At 42.6% G+C, this 18,250-nt stretch overlaps 1 protein-coding gene across 1 annotated transcript; it reads left to right on the top strand.

Moving 5' to 3' along the window:
- The first annotated feature begins 1,573 nt into the window (after positions 1-1,573).
- Positions 1,574-13,024, top strand: rce1a (Ras converting CAAX endopeptidase 1a). The gene is made up of 8 exons (XM_085377639.1): positions 1,574-1,957; positions 6,590-6,692; positions 6,793-6,876; positions 8,234-8,312; positions 8,411-8,578; positions 9,958-10,029; positions 10,116-10,178; positions 12,789-13,024. The coding sequence occupies exons 1-8, from the start codon at positions 1,788-1,790 to the stop codon at positions 13,010-13,012; spliced, it is 963 nt and encodes a 320-aa protein (XP_085233765.1). The 5' UTR covers positions 1,574-1,787; the 3' UTR covers positions 13,013-13,024.
- The last annotated feature ends 5,226 nt before the right edge of the window (positions 13,025-18,250 follow it).

The following is an 18,250-nucleotide window of genomic DNA, read 5'->3' on the forward strand; positions in this document are numbered from 1 at the left end:
GTAATAGAGGCTGACAGAGGTGCAGGAGCAAATCAGCCTGGCCTGCACTGAACACCCGCCTTGGACGGGTGCAGAAGCTAATTCAAGAGGTGGATACACATTGAAACATTGCACATACCAAATGCTCCAATGTGTTTATGACCTCGGATAACCTGTAGGAGCACCTTTGGCAGGCCTACACACTGACATTAGCCCACTCTCATCAGAACAGTGTGAAATTATTGCACATGTCTAAAAGCGCTGCCCATCTAATGATGCTGGAGGATGAAGAAAAGGGAATTATCCTAATTCCAGAGACCACAGCAATGGCTGAAAGTCTGAAGAGATGTCCTGCAGGGAGGACGTGAAATGTCACTGTGGATAGTGGAGGTCCAAATGTACCCGAGTGAACCAAACACTGGAAAACTGGAGAATCCCCAAGAGTGTTGGGGTGATTGTGAAGACTAGCCTATCCATTCACTTAAACACTGGAACCCAAAGCAAAATCAAATATACATTATATAGATATAAAAACAACTGGGCTGTAAAATCCTTAAAATATCTTAATAAAAACCACGTCTGCTTTCAAGGAGAAAATAAAACAGGCAGGTCAGCTCTGACTCCGTCTGTGCTCTCAATTTTTCCTGCTTTCAACAGAAGATGTTATTTGTAGCATTGAGTGACATCATCCTCACTATGATCTGTTACTCACACACTGCGCCGCCATAAAAAGTATATTTATATTTATATACAAACAAAAGCTAGAAAAACTATTTCCTGACAGATGTGTTTTTTTCCTATCCCCCCTTTTCTTCCCAGCTATGCAGGTACACTATGACCAAAAGTCCAGACTCCCAGTGATAAAGTTCAGGAACGTTTCTGTGTATTACAGCAAACACAGCAGTCTTTTCTCTGTATGTTTGACTTTATAAATTGATTTATTATGAGCAACGCAAATGTTAACAAATGGAGACACTAATTGTTACAGTCACAGCCTGCTGTCTTTAACAGGCTCAATATGTTTCTTGCCTTGATTGTGTGAGGATTTCTCCAAAATCCTCAGTGTTGATCACCGTTATTGACAGTCTGGTGTAATAAGTAGCTTTGTTTGGAATTGCTTCACAGGAAAGCATTATGAAGATGTAGTCATAGCCAAATTGGGCCAGCAGATGTCACTGTGGAGGAACTAAGAGGAGAACAGTGTGGCACATGCTCAAATGATCCAAAGTATTTATTAATCAAATCCCCCCCCCCCCCCCCAAAAAAAATGGGCCCGATATCACAGAACTGTTACATGATATTAAACCGAAACTGTCAATTCACCTCTGTAGAGTGGGCAGTCATAATGAAGCTCATATGAAGCTCAATGAAGTTAATATCAAGTTGTAGATTGAAGCTGCTCTTCATATTTCTGGCCAGCAGATGTCATCACAGAGAACAGTGTTGAAAAGCTTCGAGTAACCTGTTTCGATACAAGCTTCAGAAAGCTTCATTTGGTCATCGCGAACTTTTGGAACTCACCTGCATCGTAGATTAATCGCATCGTAGATCCCACACGGCCACGACCCAGAAGAAGACGAAGAGGACGCTAACGGTAGCACCAGCAAATATCGGAAAGGAGATACGATGACGTAATCAGAAAGCGCCGTAGACGTTAGCAAACCAGTTAGCTCCGTTAGCCCGCAATTTGAAAGGAGCTTACTGACAGCTTCGTAGGTCGTGTGGGCCAATGTTTTATCTTGGTAAATGACCCAGCAGCACCTCTGGTTCCTAGCAGCTGTTTGGTTTAGTCCTGGCTCGCCTTCATTATGACAGAGGAAGATGATTTACCAGCCAACTTTTTGACAGAGAAGATGCAGCACAGCAGTGGAGAGCTGGTCCCTCCCGACGGCCTGTGTTGGTTGTCAGTGCTGTTCTGTCTGATGCTGGCTTGTTTTTATGTTGGCAGCTTATATGTGTGGAGGAGTCACCTGCCGAGGTGAGCTACATACGCTTTATAGTGGGGCTTATTTGAAAGGAGAGTCAGTGAACTGCTTTCATTCCTGTATTATTTACCCATACTCAAGTTTGCATCAAGTTTGAATTAATATTTAATTAGAAATAATTGATCAGTCTGCATGTTTGTGGAGCATGTTAAAGAGTCACTGAAGAAAGGCTGGTGGCATCTGCAAGTGAGCTTTTTCACGCGGTTCCGTTCGTTTTATTGAGGAAATGTATCTTCTATGATAATCTTCAGTACTCATGTCACAGTGTGGCTACCAGTGCAGTAATGAAGCAATGACAGCTTCCTTGTTTCTGACTGGATTAACCTGTAAGGAGCTTCCAGGGCTGTTGCTACTTTACCTCCACCTGGGCACACTGCAGACCAGGTTTTACATGTGTCCTTGAACACAGCTGATTTAAGTGGCTAAACGACTCTTCAACCTCTCTTGAAGTTCTCCAGGCCTGGTAATGAATGAATCATTTGATTCAGGTGTGTTGACCCAGGGTGAGACCTAAAACCTGCAGGAGATGGGCCCTAGAGGCCTGGAGTTCTCCGCCCCCGCTGTAGACTAGGACAGCTTCTTTTCTCAGGGTGTTTTTTAAACTTGAAGTAAAACTTGGTTCAGTTTTTCACTCACAGACGCACAAAGAATTTCCTGTCATCTGACAAGGGCATATATGGATGCAACAGTTGTCAGATTCTGGGCCAGAGCAAGTATTTAATAACAAAGTGGCCAATTGCAAAAGCAATATTTTCTTTGTTTTGCTTGACTCTGATTGTTTTTCTTTCGTTCCTGTGCTTGTATCAGGGGATCTTGAAATTTGAATGGCTACAAAATAGGGCTGCTAAATTTATGGAATCCTGTTTGGCAACGACTTGATGGCAGTCGAGGCAAAAATCTAACAATGCAGAAGTTTGCACAAAAAATAATGGATTCCTTTCTGTGAGGAAAAATGAGTCCTTGGTTCATTCTGCAGCTAAGTGATACTTGTACTACAAAATGTTCATGCTCCACTATATCACAAGCACCTGGCTCAGGCTTTACTTTGAAGTTGTGTTGATTATGTTGCCACTCAAAATGGACCAGGGCAGAGACTAGATGGTCTCTTAAGTGTCACTGTGTGTAAAGATGCATGTATCCTGTCACCTATCATTGTGAATAGCAAACGCCACAGGACTATACTGCGATGTTCATATTAGCTGGCCCCAGTCATATAGGGAAAGAAAATGCAGATTCTCTAACCACTTGTGAGTGGTTTCTGGTAGTAGTTGTGAAGCTGATTACTAAAGCGCCAGTCAAATGGGCCTAAGACCCGTCAGTGACTCTCTGCTTGTTCCTAGGGAAAAGTGTTTATTCCAGGACTGAATGGTGAGTGGTTCATAGCAGTCGTGAGAATGTACAAAGATAGATGAGCTGTATAGTGCTACGCCATAAGTCTCCTTGCTACTAGAGCAGGGCGGCATGGCCAAAAATATATATCACAATATATATTTGAAAATTTGCGATAACCTTATAACTGACGATATAATTTCTGCGAGACAAAGTAAAACTCCACAACTTTACTCACGCAAAAACCCCACCATCCATTTATTTTCACTTAAACAAGCAGCTGTTTTTTATGTGCATTAAAGCTGTATAAACATTTAACAGTGCAAATGCAAATTCCTTGCTGACAGTTTAACCAAAAGGCATTTCCAGTAGAAATGGGCTGACATATCCTGAGCATAACCATGTATAATATCCACTGAAGTTAAAAAGAGGTGCTCTGCAACATTAAACTGCAGTGTGCCAAATAAAAAAATCAAATATGTATTTTTCGGACCATAAGATGCACGGGATTAAAGAAGTCCAGACGCCTTTGTTTCCCAGCTCCTTAGACAATAGAAACTCTCCTGTTTCTTCCCCTCTTATCTACTGTGTTTGCACAGGTGTAGAGAGCAGCTGCTTACACCTGCCCACAGAGTCATAACAAGTGGATGGCACAAAGCTAATGCACCAAAACGCTGGCCTCCACCCTCCTGTTTGGTTTAACAACTGTTCTGGGAGGAAAATGTTGCACTGACAGTAACGTCAGACATTTAGCACTGCTGTCTTTGATGGTACTAATGTAGCAGAGACTGTGGCAGCTCATCGTCATCACCACTCCATTCATAGTGATGGGAACTGATAAGTGTTTAGTGATTCACAGATATCACTTATTGATTGTGTTAATGATTCTCACTGGTTCCCTCGAGACATTTACAGGCGTTAGTCTGCACGCTGTGGTCAGAGGTTTGTGCATGCTGGAGGTATTTCCCCTCTTTGTTGTGTTTGGGTCATTACTCAAAATAGCGATCTATCACACAGAACACTGCTCTTAGAGATAATGCAGTACATTACTTAAGTACTCCAGGTAATAGTAACTTTTACACTCTTTGCTGTGTTACTTTCTCTGTAAAATGATCTGAAATGAATTGTCTGATAATTACCACTTAACTGTAAACTGACCCAGGCACCACCACAAATCTCTATTAGAGAAAGATCATGTGTGTGTCCTCCTTTAGAATGCAAGTATGACCAGAAAGCAAAGATGAAAACCATCAACCAAAAAAGGAGACTTTAAAGCACGAGTGGGGAACTCCAGGCCTCGAGGGCCGGTGTCCTGCAGGTTTTAGACGTGTCCTTGATCCTTGAAGTTCTGCAGAGGCCTGGTAATGAACAAATCCTCTGATTCAGGTGTGTTGACCCAGGGTGAGACCTAAAACCTGCAGGACAGCGGCCCTCGAGGCCTGGAGTTCCCCACTGCTGCTTTAAAACGATCACCAGAGTGATTTACAAACATGAGCCCGACTGCTCATCACTGCTTTTGCTACCAGTTGAAGGTCAAGGTCTGGCTGCTGGGCTCGGATCAGCATTCACTCAGCTTTTTAACTCCTCTGTCTTCTTGGATAGCTTAGGCGCAGCGAGCCGTCTGTGAAGATGCCAACGCTGTGTTAGCAGCATAACGAGGTGCTTCTGTCCCACACATCGTGCTCTTGTCTTTTTGTGCCATAAAAATATGTAGACTGTACCACTAATCAACTGAAATCAGCTGATTGTAGTGTAAGTGCCAGTGGAACCGATGAGCTGAACTGACAAGAAGACTAACAAAGACTTGAACTACTAGGGACCGCTTCTCAATTTCCATCCCTGCTCAGACTAGAACAGCACACCTGCCCCCACAGACTGAAGGAACATCTGTACTGCAGATGTTAAGAGATCTTAGTTTCCTTAGCAACAAGCGACAACTCTGCCCTTTTTTGTATATTTTTTCTGTATTTAGGGAGTAGTGTGGTTTGTTACCTATGTGTAACCCTAGATATTTCTATGTCCAGCCCAAAGACTTTCACAGGCTGGAGAGGAGGCCTGAATCTTTGAAATTCTACTATCATTTCCTTCATCTTACAGGTGTTCAACAGGAGGTCGTTTTTGTGACTTTTACAGGATCCTTATATTCAGAATTCTGTCCATTGTTAAAACCACAATGGCAGTATCATCTGAGTGTTTCTGGATGTGGCAGGACTCCGAATGGTATTTGAAGTCTGCTGTACGCGATGTGAAAGGGGACAAAGCCAGGACAGTCCCCTGTGTTGCCCCCGTGCTGCTCATTAATGTTCCAGAAACACAGTTTTCCAACCTGACTGTGGTCTTTCTGTCAGGTAGTCTGTAATCTCTGTGAGCTTGTCAAAGATCACATGAGTGCCAGATTTCTCCAGATGAGCTCGGGCACGGTGAAGCATGTAGAGGACGGGGGTCTCGTATGTTGTTGACCTGAAGTCACAGTCGGTGTAGAATCAGCTGTTCCAAGGTTTTCATGATGTGCGATGTGCGGGCCACTGCTCTGTAGGCGTTCAGTTCAGCTGGACACTTCATTTTTGGTACAGGATGTTTTCCACAATGTCAACACCTGCTTCATTTGTACTCAGATTAATGACACAGGTGTGAGAGGGGAAGGAGAAGGAGGGAGGGGGGGCTGTGGTGGAGAAACCTGAAATCTGATTAGGACCAAATATTTAAAACATTCTTGCACCAACTGAATGGATGTAAATTGCAGTGACCGTGTGATGCATGCTTCCACAGCTCACATACCTCCCGGATCACAACGACCACTAAATTAGACACTGAAAACTGTGGCGCTTGCAGACGGTCTTTTGAGTGCTCAGAGGAGAAAACGCTGTATAAGAACCAGCCCACTTACCAGTTACCATTTAAATGGGCAACTTTAAAGCATGAAAAAACTGTTTCACAGCCCGCTGTTTAAATAGTTTTACTACAATGTAAATCCTGCAAGGCAACTGCTGTTGTGAGTTATAGATGTATCAGTAAGACTGAATGGGGCTGAAATGAACCTGAAAACTTTTGGGTTGTTTCAGTCTTCAGTACGACTCCATGCAGCGCGGCTTTTATCATTCACATTGATACCAGAGTGTGTCTGCGACGCATCACTTTACATTTGCAGATTTGTTATTGGTTGGAGGATTTTAATGTGCTTCTCTATGTGTGCATTATTAAACCAAAGCTCCTCCATCTTATCAGCACACAGAAGCTGTTCGTATCTCCTGCTTGTGTGCTTGGGATAACGTTCTGTGCGTGTCCCCTGTCCTCAGGGACCATCCTGCTGTCATAAAGAGACGCTTCACCAGCGTCCTGATTGTGTCAGGGCTGTCGCCCCTGTTTGTGTGGGCATGGAGAGAATCTGCAGGCGTCGTGGTGAGTTGAGATCTTGGATAACTGTGCTGTGTTCCAGTACCTCAGGATGGACATTTTGTGCTGCGTTGTATCACAGTTTCTGTTTTCATTTGTGTGTCAGAATGGCCCGTCTTTGCTGGTTCTCATGGGAATCCGGTTTGAAGGCCTCATTCCTGCCATTATACTTCCTCTGCTCCTCACCATGGTAAGAAACAGCCAGTGTGCTTACCTAACATTACTACTGGGTTAGTACATGTTCATCGTTAAACTGCTTGATTGGAATATTTTGGGAAAGAAAACATTTATTTTTCTTTAGTTTGAATGATGAAAACATCAGTTGTGGGAAACATGCACGCTTTTGTGTCCTTTATGTCCTTGTAATGTCACTCAGAATAAAATATGAGAATGTATAGAAACAATTTCAAATAATAATTTAAATTGTTACTTTATTAATGTTCACACACTTATTTTCAACCTAAAAATATTCACAAATGTGATATTTATACAAATATACTGAGAACTGTGAATCTGTAGTTAAATATTTTAGTGTTGCTTTCATTCGTACTTACATTCACCTACAACCACAGCAGAAAAGTAGCCAGGGAGATGAAGAAAGGAGGCGGAAATACCCAGAGTCTATGAGTTCAACAAACAGGCTGGTGGCAAAAACAAAAAGGCTTATAGTGACTCACATGTGAGGCTTGACACTGAGGAAGGAGAAAAGGACTTCTACCATGTGGCTAGACAGAGTCATAGAGAGTCTTGAACGAATGTACTGAAGAGGTGGAACCTCTTGAGGAGCTGGAGGAAAGAAAAAGGAGAGTGAAGAGGATGGATGGAGGACAGCGAGGGCAACGCTGGCAGCTGGTCTAGATGACATGTCTGTGGAGGTGTGTGGATGTTTAGAAGAGATTTCAGTGAACCTTTTAACACAAGTATTTAGTCTTGGAAAGTGGGAGGATACCTAGAGATAGAGAAGTGGTGGTTTTCAAGAACAAGGGCGATGTGCAGAGCTGTTGTAACTATGGAGGGATAAAGTTGATGAACCATATCATGAAGCTATGGGAAAAAATATTGATGTTTGGTTATGAAGAGAGGTGATGATCAATGATCAGGGCGAGGGCTTCGTGTTGAGAGATAACACGACAGATGTTTGTTTTCAGAGTGTTGTTGAAGTATAAAGAAGGTCAGGAGTCGTACTGTCTTTGTGGATGTATAGAAAGCTTATGATGAGAAGGAACTGTGGCCCCACATGAGGAAATCACGAGTTCCAGTGAAGTATGAGGACAGCGAGACAGTGGTGACGTGTGCAGTAGGAATGCTAAAACAATGGTTTGAGTCAGGTGAGAAACTCGAGATGCAAGAAAGACACAGATGCTCGGATTTGTTTGACTTTCAGATTCAGCTTCCTTTACTGTCATTCAGTCAGTGCTCACAATTACACTGCTGAATGACATTATGTGGACAGAGGAGAAAACATACATTTTATATGCAGCTCTGGTAATGGCAGCAACATCTCAAATATTTGGAAGTACTTTTATTTGTCTGGCCATGTGCTGCAGGTCCTGTTTCTGGGCCCACTCATGCAGTTGGCCATGGATTGTCCGTGGAGCTTCACCGATGGGATCCGGGTGGCCTTTGGTGAGCCAACAAGCTGTGCTGTGTTTTATTCTTGATTCATGATTTTAGATCTGTTTCTAAATTTGGTTTACACCTGTTGCTCTCGCTTCTTCCCCTAGACCCGTGGTTCTGGATGTTGTGTGCCAACGATATGCGGTGGCTGAGGAATCAAGTGGTGGCGCCGCTAACTGAGGAGCTGGTGTTCAGAGCATGCATGTTGCCCATGTTGGTGCCCTGTGCTGGTCCTTCTACTGCTATCATAACCTGCCCCCTCTTTTTCGGAGTGGGTGAGTGCAAGTTTTTTCCAGCTTAGCCACAAGTTGTTTATTTATTTTTCTGTTTTTATTCAGCCGTTTTAAAAACTTCACAATGTGCTGAAATAAATACTCAAAAGTCCCATCGAGAGGGCCGATATGCGTTTATCATCTTCCATATTGAGTTGACTGGTTCAGCTGCCCGTCACTACCAGATCAACTGCCGCCTGCATGTTCGAAGGTAACTGCTTGGACAAACTGCCCGAAATGTGTTTACAGAAACATTTCAGGGATTTTGAGTCATTCTGCACTCCAGATGCGTTAATTGTGTTAAATTGTTTTTTTACTGGTTTTACTGTAATTATGAATTACAATAAAACCAGCTAAGAAGAAATAAATACACGAGCTTCTAATTTACAAAATATTGCACCAATGGAAGAAAGCAGTTCTGCATATTTGTTTAATATTGAAAGATGTGTCCTTCTCAAAAATGACTCCAGGATTCCTCGCTGTTACTGCAGGCCGAGTCAGTGCCACCCAGAGTGTTTAGCTCTTAGCTGGAGGAGCAGCAGCTCTGAACGGGCTCAAGAGACACTAACGAGGGAAGCGAAACAAAGTGTCCGTAAACTCGGCGGGGATGCACGCTTCGATTCACCTGGCAAATATACTGCCAACAACACGGATGAACTGCCAGATTTGCAACTTTGTGCTTCAGTAAAAGCTAGATAGGTGACTACATCCCCGGCTGCTTGTGGATCGTTATACGGAGCTTTCTGAAAGAGGAGGCGAAATCTGTTTGTATATAAACAAAGGTTGGTGTTTAGATGGCGCAGTGTTGGGAAAGAAACATGCAGTCCCTCACCTAGAGACCATTATCACTGAGTTTAAATCATTTCATACTCCACAGGAGTTCACCTTGTTAGGCCTGTGTTAGCAAAGCATCATATACCGAACACTGAGGACAACACCTGGACTCCCTGCTCGTTGTTCTTCAGACATGAGAATTCAGCCAGCACATGAACTGTCCACCAGGGACAAAAGCACCTCTGTCCTCCATCTGCTGTAGTCTGATCACTGCCTGGTTCATCCTCTCCAGACTTACAGGCAAAATCTGAGCTCTGTCGCTACCCTGTTTACAGGACACTAGCCTTTATACCCACCATTACAGCGCAGGAAGCCCTGCAGTTTTCTTCTGAACGATGGTGTCGCCACTCAGACAATATCGCTGCAAAAGAGCACAAGTCAAACAAAGAAGCCACGACTTTGAGTGCTTTTTGGAAAGTTTTTTCCCCCCTAACTTTTGTGTTGATTGGAAGTAGCAGTGTGTATAATAAGTAATACAGAGTGTGTTCCAATAATGTCTGTGTTGAAGTTGCAGCATGTCTGAGTGCCTGCTCTGTCCTCTCTTCCAGCTCACTTCCACCATGTGATTGAGTTGCTGAGGTTCAGACAGGGCACTCTGTTGGGTATTTTCGTCTCTGCAGGTGAGAACATCTTTTTCACTGCGTTTATTGTGACTTCATCACAGGATAGCAGGAAGATGCACTTTTGTTCTTCTGTTTTGCACCAGTGTTTCAGTTTTCCTACACGGCAGTGTTTGGAGCCTACACAGCCTTCATCTTCATCAGAACAGGTAAGAGGCTTTCCTTCACTATTCTTGTTCTTGGAGCGTCCCGTCGGCCCGGCGCTGGGTGGTATGATTAAGTTTGGGTTTTCTGAGCCGGGCAGTCCAAGCCTGGGCTTAAGAGCGTTTACAGAAATGTTGTCTGTCATCAGTCCTGAAGCAGCAATTAACCTGAGATAAACTAAATGAAAGAAACTTACCAGTACGTCATTTTAAAATAAAATGCACAGATCAGCCATCGTATGAGCCAACAGATGTGCATTACTGGGAAAAATATATCTGCTGTATGTGAAAGAGGATTTAAGATCATTTGTGCATAGCTTTCAACGTTGAAGTGCACTGAATGTTTTTTACAGTTACAAAATAATTGAAGGTTTACTGAATATGGACAAGTTTGATTTGCCATATATGGTGACATGCAAAAGTTTGGGCACCCTTTTCCTTCATAAATGATTGGTTGTTTGGATCAGCAGTTTCATTTAAATATATCATATAGCAGACGAACACAGTGATATTTGAGAAGTGAGACGAAGTTTCTAGGATTTACAGGAAGTGTGCAATAGTTACTTAAACTAAATCAGGCAGGTGCATAAATCTGGGCACCCCAACAGAAAAAATACATCAATATTTAGGAGATCCACCTTTGCAGAAATACCGCCTCCACTTCTTATAGCTTCCAATGAGAGCCTGGATTCTGGTTGAAGGTATTTTGGACCTTTCGTCTTTACAAAACGTCTCCAGCTCAGTCAGGTTTGATGGTTTCCGAGCACGGACAGCTCTCTTTAACTCACACCACAGATTTTCAATAACATTCAGGTCTGGGCTGAGATGGCCGTTCCAGAGCGTCGGACTTGTTCCTCTGCATGAACGCCTTAGTGGGTTCTGAGCAGTGTTTCGGGTCGTTGTCTTGTTGAAAGATCCAGCACCGGTGCAACTTCAACTTTGTCACTGATTCTTGAACATTGTTCTGAAGAATCTGCTGATACTGAGTGGAATCCATGCGACCCTCAACTTTAACAAGATTCCCAGTCCCTGCACTGGGCACAGCCCCACAGCATGATGGAAGCACCATCACAGTTTACTGTGGGCAGCAGGTGTTTCTCTTTAAATGCTGTGTACTGTTTCTGCCATGCTTTGTTATGCCCAGATAACTCAATTTTAGTCTCATCAGTCCACAGCACTTTATTCCAAAATGAAGCTGACTTGTCCAAATGTGCTTTAGCAAACCTCAAACCTCTGTTTGTGGAGTGTGTGCAGAAAAGGCTTCTTCTGCTTTACTCTCCCATACAGCATCTCCTGTGCAAAGTGCGCTGAATAGTTGAACGATGCACAGTGACTCCATTTGGTGTGTGGGTTGACTCTGACTGTTCTCACCATCCATCGCCTGCTTATCTAAGGTTTTCCTTGACCTGTCACTTCCGGCCTTAACTAGAACTGTGCCTGTGGTCTTCCATTTCCTCACTATGTTCCTCCCAGGGGAGGTGATAGCTTTTTGTATCCTTCCCCTAAACCATGATGTTGAACATGGTTTGTTTTCAGGTCATTTGAGAGCTGAGGCTCCCATGTTGCTGCTCTCGAGAGAAGATGCAAAGAGGAGAAAAACTTGCAACTGGTCACCCTAAATACGCTTCCTCATGGCTGGATTCATCTGTGTATGTAGGTCAAGGGTCAATGAGCTTACCAAACAAATTTTATGTTTCAATAATTAGTGCTGAAGGCATTCAAATCAATAAAACAACAACGCGGGTGCCCACATTTATGCACCTGCCTAACTTAGTTGAAGTAACTATTGCAAACTTTCTGTAAATCCTGTAAACTTCATTTCACTTCTCAAATATTGTTTAAATGAAACTGCTGATCCAAACAACCAGCGATTTATGAAGGAGAAACATGAAAATTATTAACTTATTAACTTATAATTAACTTTTGCATACCACTGTAATTGAGTAAAACCTAAAAATAAAATGTTTTCCATATTAAACAGTCGTATATAAAGGCCTATGGTATATGTAGTTAACTGTTTGGGACACTGCAGCCTGCAGCTTGTTCCACAAGCCTACGTCATAGTTTATCCTTGTCTCCAGCAATGTTATATGTGCGGGATTTAGAGACATTAAGTTAATAAGTGTGATGAAGTAATTTAATTTGCTGTAGCAGTTATGCGCTGGACGTTGGTGTCATTGGCCTTGGATGAGTGTTTAAAGTGTCACACGGTGCACAGGGTGGCCAGTGTGGCCTTGCAGTGTGGAGCAACTGCTCCGTCTACCAGTAGCTCATGTATTGAGTGTGCCTGTTCATCGTACTGTGGTACTGAGGTAGGTTACAGGCCGGCAGTTGGATGAGAGCGCTCTCTTCTGTATATAAACTATACTCTTCATCACTCAGCAGTTTGGTGTCCAAGCTGCATGTTAGCTGATTATCTAAAATTCTTTCCTCTTGTCCAAATGTTCTCTTCTGTCTTTAAAACACAGTTTTAATATTTTCAGTTACAGGATTTAAAGGATTATTTTTAAATCAAAGCATTTGTTTTTCGCCTGTCACAGCTGAATGGGAAGCTGACGGAAGCTGTAACGCTGTCAACCAGTGGGAGTAAATGGCTGTTTTTTCTGTCTGTTACAGGCCACCTGATTGGTCCGGTACTTTGCCACTCCTTCTGTAACTACATGGGTTTCCCTGCCATCAGCACAGCTCTGGAGCACCCTTACCGACTCACTGTCCTCTCCTCCTATTTGCTGGGGGTCCTCCTCTTCTTTCTCCTTCTGTTCCCCTTCACCGACCCCTCCTATTACAGCCTCCCAGTCTGCACCCTCACCTCCTTTCCCAGTTCCTCCTGCCTCTCCTGATCCTTGTCCCACCCTCACATTTCTACTGTTGTCAAGAAGTAATTGAGGGTGTTTTTGCTTTTTTGACTTTTTTTTTTTTCCTCATTAGCGTTAAGAGTTAAGGTCTGTTGGGCCAACAGTGACGACTCTGTTGCCACAGAGACGGGAGGAACTCTGTAGACCTGTTCCTCGGTCTGTAGACACTTTGTTTGTCTGTATTTATGTGGCACCAGTCCTGTAACTGGTTCTCATGGTGTGCAGAAGTTAGAGTCGCGTTGCTGAGACTAAGCTGAGAATAAACTGGGACAGTCGATTTCCAAAGACAGCTCATGTGTCCTACACTGCCACACAGATACAGGATAGTGCAGCAGAACTGACATAACACAGATGAGCAAGTTGTCCTTAGAATGCTGGTACATCTCTGTGATAAGGTACCACAGTATACTCTGTGATGGACTCCATTCGGTCTGACTCGTTTCCTGTGAGTCTGCTTTGCTGCACCTCATGTTTTCATTATTACGATGGCTGCAATCACCTCACTGACATCACAGGACAGGTTGGAAACAAACGTACTTCCTGCTCCTTTCACCTGGCTCGTTGTTTGTGAGAAACATGACTAATTTATATTTTCAACAAATAGTCCGTTGTATATTGTGTATGTGCAGAGCGATTGCTAAGTTGCTCACGTCAGTTGCTAATTATTTTCACTTTTGTGCCAGTTTTCCACGGCAGGTTCCAGTTTGTAATCTAGTCTCTGTTTAAAATGAGATTTCTTAGACTTTCCTACATCGTATGTGTGCAGACTGAGTAGGACTCATTTAATTTAGCTTCAACTAAATCAAACCCCAACACTTTGGGCATAATTTAAGAGAGAAGCAAGCAACGTGAACACGCTTTACTACAAACAAGAGCTAGTCAGTGTTGCTGAAATTAGTCACCAGTACATGCCCAAAGGACAAAAGGTTTGTCGCTGTTTTAACCATCGTTCGCCATCAGCAGGCAGAAATACAAGCACTCAGGATTGTCGCTGTTGATGGCGCCCTCTTAAATAAACCAGATTATGTAAACCACTTATTTTTACATCATATTGAAGCCAAACAAATACATTCAGCAAAAACTGAATAAAACCCAAGTAAACAGGAAGCTTTGAGTAAATCTCAGTGACCTCAAGGTCCGAGGTCAGGTTCTCTAACACTCTTGTGAACACAAAAACTATATCATAACTAAGTCGTCTAGGATTTTCAAATTGATGCAGTTGGTGCGTCTACTAAAAATCCTGAAAGAGTTTGATTCTCAGTGACCTTGACCTCAGGGTCGGAGGTTTGATAGCAAATGTGCATCTATAAGTAGCTCTGGCAGCAGCTGGTATTTTTAAAGAGGGTAGCATCTGTGACCAGTCAGTGACTAATAAGATGATAAGCCCCAACTGGGAAACTCCTGAATTGAACCCTGAATGGCACAATGTGCAATGTACAGAGGTACATTTCATTAAAGTGCAAAGTGGTTTAGATACTATGGTTTAACTATTACCTGACCTGTGCATGATTAAGAATAATCATGAGAGAATAGTTACAACAATCAAACTCAAGCTTTAGCTGTTTGCACCAGACTTCTGTGACACAACAGTGTGCCCTGACCCTTCTTCTTAGTGACAGACTGGTACAGTCGCCCAGTGTCTCTGCTTGCTTCATGTCCACTAGTAAGCCAGTCACAGGTTAAAGCTAATGTGAGACTGGAGAAAACAAACAACTAAACAAAAAACCCAGAAAACTTGAAGACACAAAGCTGCACTCTTACTGTGAAGACAAAGTAGATTGCTCTGACCTTCAGCAATAAGTCCTACGTATGGAAAAGCTTGTAGATTGATCTTCAGTCAGTGAAATATGTCATTTTTGTTCGTATCTAATTCCAAACATTTTTCATGTGGCGTGTTTTGTCTCGGCCTTACCTCCCTGAAGCTGTCAGTCGAGGGCAGCGAAGCACTTTGGGAAATGCAGAATGAACTGATTGTAAGGAACAAAGGACCTTTCAGTTCTGTTTATCATCCCGATGGCATCAGTCATCTGGTACTGAAAAATCATTTCCCTCGAACTTATCTCCTTGTCTGCTTCCTACTTTGACTCATAAGTGCTTGATTGCTCTGTTCAGTCCAGGCAGGTAAAAAGCGACGTGCACACCTGATATTCACTATTATAGAAAACTTGGAGCAGTGGTGAACCTTCCCAGAGTGGCCAGCCTACTAATATTAGACCAAGAGTGCATCAATGACTCACCCGGGAGGAAACAAAAGAACCCAGAACAACATCTAAAGAATTGCAGGCCTGACTTTCCTCAGTTAAGGTCAGTGTTCGTCATTGAAGAATACAAAAAGAGGAAAAAATGGCCTCTGTGGGAAAGTTCAGAGGTGGAAACGAGGGCTGACCTAAACAACCACAAATACTTCTGGGAAAATAGTTTGTGCACCTGTGAGACAAAAAGTCAAGCCTTTTGGAAGACTACCCTCTCAGTATATCAGGTGTAAAACTAACACTTAATTTCCTACAAATAACATCATGCCAACAGTCAAACATGGGTGGTGGTGGTGGTGTAACTGTCAGGGCTGCTTTGTTGCTTCAGAGTGAGCAACATGACCTGTAACGACGCTGTTGGTGGTCGAAAACCTTTCATTGTGTCTGAATTAAAACAATTTTGCAGAGAAGAATGGGCTGAAATTCCTCCACAACAACGTGAACAACTCTGGTTGTGTAGTTATTGCTCCCAGTACTACACAACCAGTTACAATATTTAGGAGGCACCACTAGACACACCGTCTGCCAGTTTCCATGTGGCTGTGTGGTGAAATATTTGATTACTTACCCCAGTTTATTTGTATAACTGCTGAATAGAAACAGTGCTGGCCTGGGCGTCAGTTTCACATTGATGTTATGATCCACCCTGTTCCAAAACACAGCGCCTGAACTTTTTATTAATGGGGTTTTTCTTACATTTTACTGAAAGGTCTAGAAGATTATATTATTATTTTATTTTCCAGTAATACAAAATAGTGTGCAGAGTCCAGTAGCCTCGTGAAGGAAGACTTAATTCAAATTAGATCCAGTCTGGTAATCAAGTCACACACTGTGCTGGGTGATTTACTCACGATTCTTTTAGTAATATCAATTTACAAGAGTCAATCCACAAACAATGCATGCCAGTCAATTCAGTTGCATTTACAGATAAGGGCAGGAACGATTGTCCCCAGCTTGTTAGTATTTGTTTTGGTCTTCACAACGAGCACTGTATGGTTTGGGCTGTCGTGTTGGAAGACGAAACGATGACCCAGGTCCAGTTTTGCTGCTGACTGCTTGAGTTGTGCTTTATCATCTTCACATATCCTTCTTCATGATTCCTTCCTTGACAAGATTCCCAGTTCCAGACACACTGAAGCAGCCCCGCAGCATGATGTTTGACTGCAGGGATGGTGTCCCTTGGGGTGTGTGGTCTTTGTGACCAGAGCGCTCCAATTTCATCTAATCTGGTCAAAGAGCATATTTGCAGCATGCACCATTTTTCTCAGGGTTCTCCTTCGATTACTTCAGTCTGGCTTTTTCTTGGTCTGCAGTCCTTTACTGATTCCAAGCTTGGCTAAGTCTAGAGTCTTGGCAGTTGTTCCGCGGTCTTGAGAACATCTTTTACTAGTTTCCTTTCCAGAGTCTTTGAAATGGTTCACCTCCTCGTCTACCGTGTTTTATTTGTGCGCTGTGTGGTTCTCCTTGAGTTTCTCGATCATACTTCTTATGCCAGTTTTGAAACCCAGTGATAACTTTGTATAGCCATCTCCTGCTTTGTGAGCATCAACCATTCTTCTCCTCAAGTCTTTCTTTTCATTTTGGTGTGATGTTTGACGACTTGAGCCCTCGCTAAAGTCTGTGTATAAGTCAGAAGATGACTCTCAGTTTTATAAGAAGTTAAAGCACATCTTTGCAGAGCGGGGCTTTGTGCAGGGGCCCAATAAAGTCAGTTTGTCAGGGGGATAACTACATTGAACTTTGATTCTGCTTTTATGTGCAAATAGAAGTAATATGTGCTTTCTAAAGAATTTAAAAATGCTATTTTGAAAATCCAATGCTCTGTCAAAAAAGACAAACTGAAAATATTTTTGTCCTCATCTGTGTGTCTCTATAAAATGACATTCTTTATGTAAATGTGTTGCCAACAACAGTCACAGACAGATATCTGAACAGTTAAAGCTGCACTCCACACCTCTGCAGAGTGAACATTAAGGCTAACAAGCCAGATGTTGAGTATTGAAAGGAAGGGTGTCAATGCAGAACGTCCCATCCTGTGTTTAATATATTTCTAAAAGTAGATTCAATTCAGTTCAGTTTTATTTATATGGCTCCAAATCACAACAACAGTTGCCTCAAGGTGCTTTAAAGTTTAAGTCGTCAAGTTTGCTTGCTACCATTTTGCTAACATCCTGTATGATAGAGGCATGCAGTTTCCCTTCTGCCACAAACACACCAGATGAGCCACTGCTTCTACAGCTAGTTTAACTTGATCGAACCCAGAGGATGAAAGTAACAGCCTGAGAGTTAGATACTTGATTATTTATTATTTTGGATGTATGGCTTTAATGCGTTCATTAGAAAAACATCTATAAAATCAAGTGTTTCATGTTTCTGTCGTTGACAGAAGAATGAGCTGCTACATGTGAACATGTCTGTCATTCCTAAACACGATGCGATACTTTGGTTAAGACCTTTGAATTATAGCTGAAAATCTATAACTTGACTGTTTGATTAAAATCCACTTGATTCACTGAAGTAAACAGAGGCAGCATTACAAAAACTCTTGTCTAATTCTGGGCCTACCTCTATGCAGAAATAGGATTATTAATAATAAATGATAAACTGTGAAGCTTTCAGAATCTTAAGAAAAACTCAGCACAAATTTGGTCTTGCTGGCTTGCACTACTTGAGCCCAGAGGATGTAAACATGTTCCAGTAATATCGGCATCATTAACAGACTGGTTCTTATATAGTGCTTTTCCACTCGACTGGAGCACAACATGCCTCATTCACACCAGCTCTAAAATTCAGTTCAATCATTTATTGGAGAACAAATTGGTTTTCAGTGTCATGTCTAAGCATACAGACTGAGATGGCCCGGGAACAAACCACCAACCTTCCAGTTGGTGCATGACCTGACCTGAGATACAGAGTCACACTTACACATGGGAGATCTATTTTACTGGGTTAAATCACTAGCATCTTAGTG

This window comes from Diplotaxodon limnothrissa, linkage group LG3, assembly GCF_057381915.1.
Source record: "Diplotaxodon limnothrissa isolate DT_005_m linkage group LG3, D_limnothrissa_male_GT1.1, whole genome shotgun sequence".
NCBI lineage: Eukaryota > Metazoa > Chordata > Actinopteri > Cichliformes > Cichlidae > Diplotaxodon > Diplotaxodon limnothrissa.

Coding starts and splice junctions, on each gene's coding strand:
- rce1a (XM_085377639.1), top strand. CDS start 1,788: ATGACAGAGGAAGATGATTTACCAGCCAACTTTTTGACAGAGAAGATG. Junction 10,030..10,115: donor GGGTATTTTCGTCTCTGCAG/GTGAGAACATCT, acceptor GTTTTGCACCAG/TGTTTCAGTTTTCCTACACG. Junction 10,179..12,788: donor CTTCATCTTCATCAGAACAG/GTAAGAGGCTTT, acceptor TGTCTGTTACAG/GCCACCTGATTGGTCCGGTA.